Source organism: Ostrea edulis, chromosome 7 (genome assembly GCF_947568905.1).
Source record: "Ostrea edulis chromosome 7, xbOstEdul1.1, whole genome shotgun sequence".
NCBI classification, from domain to species: domain Eukaryota; kingdom Metazoa; phylum Mollusca; class Bivalvia; order Ostreida; family Ostreidae; genus Ostrea; species Ostrea edulis.
In genome coordinates, this window is record NC_079170.1 from 44,643,174 (window position 1) to 44,651,658 (window position 8,485).

At 34.3% G+C, this 8,485-nt stretch overlaps 1 protein-coding gene across 1 annotated transcript in view; it reads right to left on the minus strand.

Annotated features, from left to right (window-relative positions):
• Positions 1–8,485, minus strand: part of LOC125653977 (G-patch domain and KOW motifs-containing protein-like) — a 10,458-nt gene extending 1,973 nt beyond the window's left edge. Inside the window, exons 1-5 of the mRNA XM_056145710.1 lie at positions 8,290–8,485; positions 5,798–5,931; positions 4,304–4,446; positions 3,522–3,625; positions 2,007–2,217 (exon numbers count right to left, since the gene is read on the minus strand). Of these exons, the coding sequence (XP_056001685.1) occupies positions 2,007–2,217; positions 3,522–3,625; positions 4,304–4,446; positions 5,798–5,931; positions 8,290–8,435 (738 nt within the window). The 5' untranslated portion in view covers positions 8,436–8,485. The remainder of the gene's footprint in view (positions 1–2,006; positions 2,218–3,521; positions 3,626–4,303; positions 4,447–5,797; positions 5,932–8,289) is intronic.

The following is an 8,485-nucleotide window of genomic DNA, read 5'->3' on the forward strand; positions in this document are numbered from 1 at the left end:
AAGGGCCTAGAATCGCTCTTCTGATAAATTGTACAACCCCACCATTTCTATTCTTAGCCTCTTAGTATTCTAAATCTTTAGTTAAATCCTAAGAATTCAAAAAAAGTAGGTCAATGTGACCTACTTTTTGGTCTACACATTTTGAGAACCAAGAAATATCAACTGACAAAGTTTGATGATTTTAAGCCAATTAGTATCTGAATATTGAAATATAGCTGTCAAATTCCAATCGTAGGTCATGGTGACCTACTTTTTGGTCAGCGAACTCCGAACATGCAAGACCCATCAACTGACAAAGTTTGATGACTGTAGGTCAAATAGTATCTGAAATATATAAATATAGCCGTCAAATTCCAAAAGTAAGTCAAGGTGACCTATTTTTTTCGTCAACACCCTTCAAACATGCAAGACCCAACAACTGACAAAGTTTGATGACTGTAGGTCAAATAGTATCTGAATTATATAAATATAGCCGTCCAATTCCAAAAGTAGGTCAACGTGACCTACTTTTGTCAACACCCTTTGAACATGCAAGACGCATCAACTGACAAAGTTTGATGACTGTAGGTCAAATAGTTCTGAAATATATAAATATAGGTGTCCAATTCCAAAAGTAGGTCAAGTTGACCTACTTTTTGGTCGAAACTCCTTCGAAAATGCAAGACCCATCAACTGACAAAGTTTGATGACTGTAGGTCAAATCGTATTTGAAATATATAAATATAGTCGTCAAATTCCAAAAGTAGGTCAAGGTGACCTACTTTTTCGTCGACACACTCCGTTGACTCAAGATGCATCAACTGTCAAAGTTTGATGATTGTAGGTCAATTAGTGACTGAAATATATAAATATAACTGTCAAATGCCAAAAGTAGGTCACAGTGACCTACTTTTTGGTCAATATACTCCGAAGACTCAAGATGCATCAACTGACAAAATTTGATGATTGTAGGTCAAATAGTGTCTGAAATATAGTAATTTAGCTGTCAAATACCAAAAGTAGGTCACGGTGACCTACTTTTTGGTCGACACAAACCGAAGACTGAAGACGCATCAACTGACAAAGTTTGATGATCCTAGGTTTTACAGTGCCCAAAATATGCATCTAAAATTGAAAATGTGAAATTTGAATATCTGCAAAATTCAAAAAGTAGGTCACTGTGACCTACTTTTTTATAAATATGTTTCAAGGCCTCAAGATGCATCAACTTACAAGATTTGATGATTCTAAACCTCTCGGTATTTGAAATAACAACTTAAAATATATCTATAAATGATAAGCCATAAAATTCAGAAAGTAGGGCACGGTGACCTATTTTTCAGTTGACGCATTTCAAGGTCCCATGATCCACCAACTGACAAGTTTTGATGATCATAGGCTTCAAAGTGTCCAAGATATGCATCAAAATTAATTTTAAAATAAATACCTGCAAAATTCAAAAAGTAGGTCACCGTGACCTACTTTTGAGACAACTTGACACAAGGTCCTAAGATGCATCAACTGTCAAAATTTGATGATCCTAGTCCTTATAATGACTAAAATATCTAAGATTTAAGGAATTTTAAAAAATTTTAAATTTAGGTAAACTTTGAAGTGACCTTGAGACCACGCCCTTTGCCCCAGGGTAATGCCTTGAACAATTTTTAATCTACAACATATCCTCATCCTTATGTGTAAGTTTGGTGATAATCTGCCCTGTGGTTCTTGAGAAGAAGATTTTTTAGCAACCACTATTTTTTTTTGTATTTTCCTGATTATCTCCCCTTGTTAAAGGGTCACATCCCTATATTTAGTATGTATGAAAGCCCTTGGGCCAATGATACCCTGTAACAAATTTGAAAAAAATTGGCCAAGGGGTTCTTGAGTTATAGCCCTTTTTCTAAAAAGTTTACGCACACCGCACAAATGGCCATAGCATTAGCTCTTTGAGCCTTTGGCTCAGAAGAGCTAAAAAACCAAAAAAAAAAAAAACAACATGGACGATGTCAAGAGAACATTTAAGTTATAAAACTTTTCTGTTTAATTACCACTCCATAGAGGTCCCGATTAGATCCCTTTGTAAGGACACAGTAAACTCCCTTTTTCATGGTGAGGGCTTCATCCTCTTTGTCTTTGAGATTATTCTCTCCTTTCCACTGTGTCTGTTTGGCTTCGGAGAGGTCAGCACCTAACCCAAGACCCTTAGGTCGTAGTATAGCAACAGGTGCAACCACATTTCTTCAATGAAAAATGTGGAATTATAGTCATTTAACAGGTGCAGTAACATTTCTTCAATGAAAAATGTGGAATTATAGTCATTTATCAGGTGCAGTAACATTTCTTCAATAAAAAAATGTGGAATTGGTCATTTATCAGGTGCAGTAACATTTCTTCAATGAAAAATATCAGTGGAATTATAGTCATTTAATTAACAGGTGCAGCCACATTTCGTCTATGAAAAATGTGGAATTATAGTACAGCAATTTGGGCAGGAGTTTGTAAGTTACTAGTGCTTCATCAGAGTCTAATATTTTGAATTGCAAATTCACACATGATTTTTATTTTACACCTTTCTTAAAGTATAAGTACACATGTATGTTAAATGATATCAATATTTCTGCTGAATAATTTTTTTCTTTCGGCTTGGGTCTTTTATTGTGTATAGCGTATAATTATAGATCTATCTATACTGACAACATAAATCATGACAACTCATGTACTCTGCTTGTCTAGACCACATATATTACAGTGCTCCCTCATTATATCCCCCTCCCCTATCATAATGCCAGCCCCATTTATTGCCTGACAATCTTAAAGAACAGGTTTATTTCTCCCATGTTAACCACCCCACACCCCTGTTATAATGCCAGCCCAACCCTATATAATGCCATATGCCACTGACTTTTACAAACAAATGGTCCAAACTAATAAGGTTTACCCTTGATAATAATGCAATTACAAATACCTAACACCCATTGATAATCACACCTGTAGTCTGAGAGCAGTGTGGTGAAGTGTGACAGGCTCAACAAGGTATTCAGGTGGTCAGGTTAATTACTAATAATTGCTGAATTAAACTCAAGATTATCTAAATGTTTAAACAGAATGGAGCCCAAATAAATTTATGGAATTGAATTTTTTATGAATGCTCAGATAATTGTCAGTAATGGTGACTTCATTATATTGTCAACCATTCTTTATTGATCAAATGCTTAAACAGAATGGAGCCCACCTAAAATGGAAGCCAATGACTGATGAAATGTGTACAAATACTAACAACTAGGTCACTGCCAGCCACTCAGCATACTTGTGTACCTCTTAGTTTATTTTTTTTTCAGTTTGAAATTTTTCCAGTTGAACATTTTACTTGAGTAGTGTTTTAGTAGTAATAACTTTTTAAAAACCAAAATGGACTTGAAAAGTTAGAAAATATAAAAGAAATAGTTTTAGAATTCTATTTACATTTTACATGTAATTTAATTATGATCTTTCTCTCATTTTCAATCTTCATTATGGAAATTTTCCGATTTCCCATGACTCACTTTTTGTTTTTTCCGATGCCCTCGCCTTCTTTCCATCCCATTCCCCGTAACATGGCCATACCATAGTGCTCAATGGGTACCTCCTCATAGTCAGCTTCTTCTGGCTGTTTGAAAAATCACAAATCTTTGTCTATATTTTACTTTAAATTTGTATAATTACATGCAAAATCTATATAAAAGTACAAGTACAGGATGTTTCATATTTAGGGCTGAAACGACTCACTGAAATATCGATACTGCCCAATGTAAATGCTTCATTCAATGTTCGAATCACTGCCTCAATCTTCAGTTTAATAAATTTAAAAAATTGTGCTTGGTATAATTACATGGGTTATGTACGTATTATTTTTACATGCATGAGGGGCGAAATGGCCTCCAAAAAGATTCAAGCTGTTGTTAGCTGTGATTCTGATGAAAGCAATTATGAACTTAAACAGTTTAAACTACAGAGCCCACCAGCATCTTACCGTGGGGTAGTTTGGAAACATTTTGCTTTAAATATTGTCAGTAACTGAATTTTTGTAATTAAATCTTTTCTTCAACATTAGTGTTAATTTTTTCTATTAACATGTATCATATTGGAAATATTGAATTGTGGCACATAGATATTAAAGCATTTCAAATAGATAGTTTTCATGTTGAGACATTGACTGATATTTGATAATTATGCTTGCTCTCTGACTAAACGATTCTCTTATACATGTATATCAAAGATTCAGGTTGTTGTACAAGTTCCCTAAAAATACCTACCTGTAAATATTACATGACAGTGTAACTCTTACCTCACTTGGTCGTAGGGATACATCTAGTTTCTCATCTGTTTCAAACCCCTCTGGGACTTTATTCTGCATCAACAATGGAATGGCAATGTCAGAGTTGTCTACCTTCCCATGTTCCTCCCAAGTCTCATTCTTTTTGGCAGCATCTAAGAATAGAATAGGATTTCTTGTTATGTCATCTGGTTCTCTCTTCATGTAAATACGCCCGGCACACAATTTTTTTTTTCTATACATGTGATTAATGACATTATGTTTTTCTTTACAAAGTGGAATGGGAAATCCCGTTTTTCTTCATGATATACATTCAATTTTTTAGTGAAAGGGAATTTTTTTTTTTTTTTTTGTATATCATACAAACAAATACAGCAGTTTTTAATACCCATCTTAAGTTGTTTTCAATGTTGCAGCCTCAATATCAAACATAGTACTTTCATCATGTTCATGTTAATAATCCCAAAATTTGATTACTACATCAATGTCTGTATATTGTTGATAAGTTTATTAGCACCATTTGATTTTTTCCCTTTTTAATGATTTCATATGGTTGATCATTTACCATGTTTATTTTACTTTGAATTTGTATAAAAAATATCTGATATTCTGAAAGCATAGTATTACACTGTTAAGATTTATAAAATGCTATTTTCATTATGTTCACGCTTCTGAAATTTTCCGGACATATACGTGAACAAGCCAACCAACACTTTTTATTATACCTCTGAGGCTTAAGAGAATGACATTATGATTAATGAAATACTATTGGTTGAACAAATCATGTGACTGAGCCTACAAATAGCATACACTTTCCCTTGATATGTTTCGGGAGGTTGTATATGGCATCCCTCGGGGGACCTCATCTACTTTCCATAAACTCTACATGAAGGTAAACTGTGATTATTGTGATGTTACAAGGCATCCAAGTCATATTTCCCGTACTTTGCAAGGTGCAAAAGAATTTCTTATACACAAATTTTTCAAAAGTTTCATCACCGATGATAAGTAATCAGCATCCAAGGAGAAAGGAAACTTAATAAAGGTAATTATCTTATTTTATTTTGTTGCTTGTACAATTTAATACACCGCACTTGTGGTTTTTGGGAAACCAAAGGAGACCGGGTTTTTCTCTCTTGCAATTTCAATTGCATTTCTGTAGTCTTGCTTTGTTTCGGTATAATAAACGATTTATTGCAAGAGTGTTCGAGGGATATGAAGATTTATTCACCCCAGAAAAATCATATTCCCTGATGGCAACTGGGTGAATAAATCTTCATATTTCCCTCACTATCATACAATAAATGTATAACATACCCAACTATAACAAATGTTTTCAAACCTCCTAACAAATGCTGTTCCTTGATATATAACATCAGTTATACACAGTACTAATGAGCAATTCTCATTTTCAAACTTGCAGATTAAAATCAACAGCAGAAAGAAGTTGGTGAAAGCCCTGGTGCTATGCTTTAGAAGCTGAAGGCGAGATTGATGATGAAATACCTGCAATAATCTCCTTCACAGCTTCCTCCTCATCAGCATCCTCTTTAGCAGAGTTATCCCCCTTCCTCCACTTAATACGTTTGATGAGTGGAATCACGTACTCTTTCTTTTTCTCCTCTTTTTCTGGCTTTGTTCTGAAACATTAAAAAATACATTTTACCCAGCTGTATACTAGTTGCCCGGTATCAAATGTCCACACATTTACAAACTAGTACATATATTTGAGCATTGAGCAGAATGTTTAGCTACCATCACAATTTTTCTCTGACATGTATAAGAGTAAAGGCAAACACAAAATGAAACTAGTTGTTTCTTGAATGCTATAACCTGAATTTCATTATAATCTTTTGTCATTTTTTATTTACTGCTTTTTTTAACATTGATTGACACTAACAGTTGTTGAATTGCCCGATGCAAGTGAAAACCCAGTTCGGACAAGTGAAACTCAATACCACTTGCCCGATAGGGCAAGTGATTAATCGGGCAAGTGATTATTTCAGTAGGAAATGCGATTATTTTAACAATTGTGTTAAGCTTGATGAATATCAAATATTAGAAAGTAAAATCCAACTCAGAATTACTGAATTATCAATTTATCTTTAATACTACTACTACCATGACTACTAATGAAGATCATACCATATCTTATCCTATCAGTAAGTCGTTCCAATAACATAAACTATACGACAGACAACTTATCTTTAGTTAGTCATGTTTGTGAGAAAATGGCGTCTTCACAACTGTTTCCCAAAGCATTTTAGTGAAGTAAACGCTCAGAAAGAAGACAATAAATGAAAAGGCAATGTTGAAAATAAAAATAAATCAGAATTAAAAAGAAAACTTGAGACTCAAGCGACCTGACAGTCCTAATTTTCAGGTTTAATCAACACCAACAGCAGCATGATATGTACCACGTGTCAGAAATGCATGCAGTACTACAACAGCTATCGCCAGTACTCAGTATTTTCTTACCGGTAATAAAATTTACAAAATTCCTAGCATCCGTGAATATTTTATAGAACAAAAACTGATCTGATACCTTTCTTAAATTTTATCTTAATTGAAATAATACATTGAGCATTTGAATTAAATACTTGTATCAAAACTTTGCCTCATTTTACATCCCTTGTTCGCTCTTTTGCGGTGAAAAGATATTTTCCTACGATGGCCATTGTAATTTTCTTATTTATAACTCTCAATGACATTTTTCATCTATTTCATTCACCTACAATAATGCAACTTGTATAGCATAATTCACAGGTATAACCTCTTACACAGGGGACAAAGGGAAGACTTGAAACAGGGAAAACTATTCTAAAGAAGTGAAAACTTGGCTATTCACCGATTGACAAAAAGAGTGCTCATCAAAATTACTTGTTGATAGGCGTATTAGAGTCTAAATAATTTTGGACAACTAAGTTTTCAGTCTTCACAAAAACTCAGTGGTCCGAAGACCGAGGCCAGTGAATTTTATGGTCGGGTCAGTGAAAATTAAAAATCCGGAAGTCTGATGGACTTGTAGACTTTTTGTAAATCACATTAAATATAATGTTGGATTTAGATATTCTAAACGTCTTATTTGCTTAAATTTACCATCAAAATAAAAAAAATAGCACATAAAGTAAGTGTTTGGACATCGTGGTTTGTTTATTTCGTAAAAAACGATAACTATAATTGTAATTGTCAAGATAACTTGTACGTTGATCGCGTAAATATTAAACGAACAACTTGTTGAAACAACAAAAATGGCCGCGTTCTGTATCGCACCGCACACCGACAATTGCTGCTTTATTGCATGGTCCAATTAAAATGAACTTCGTCAATTGCAGTTATCTCTGATTTTATGCAATTTCTATAGTTTGTAGAATTAATCAATCGTTTACATTTCATGCTGGTAGAGAAGGCTACTTCCTAAGGTGCACTCGGGCTGTTTGTGAAAAATACGTGAATTTGTAGTCTTGTTGTTTGCGGGCGAAGAGAGAGAAAATACCGTGTACTGTGTTGTTTTTCTGTTATCGACAGAAAGGATGTCTTAGGGTGGATATGAATACGAGAAATAACCATAGTTCCAGTAAATTAATTGTACAATTTGACAATGCATTCCATAATGTATGTGATAAACATATGAAAATTTAGGGGGCCAGTAAATTTCACTGTGGGCCAGTAAATTCAGACAGTTCACTGGTCCGACTGGCCAGCAAGTTTTTAATGTTTTCGTGAAGACTGAGTTTTTTATCAGGACAGGTGAAAGTTTGAGTTTACTTGCCCGAAGATAAAAAGTTAATGTCTATCCCTGTCTATTTATTCGGCAAATGAAATGAAGGTTGAAATTCCAACCGAACATACTGACTACACATCAAGGTGCAGGCGGAGAAATCTCCCATTCTTGAATATGGCAGCATTTCTCCCAGCAACATCGTTTAAAAACACTGGAAAAACGTGAGATTATTCGGTCTCAACCAAAATACCCATGTGAACCCCATAAAATTTACCCTTTTATAATTTTGTTGTCTACTGAAATAACGAAGTCAGTTGATGTGTCTTCCCCTTTCTCATTTTCTGCGGCTATCGATTTAGTAAGCTCCTTTTTGTTCGCTTTCTTTGAGAAACCAAATGACAGGGGTTTCGTCCCAGCCATGTTTATTTTCCCCGGAAGTCGTTCTTCGAACGATTTGAAGAGCTACTTCA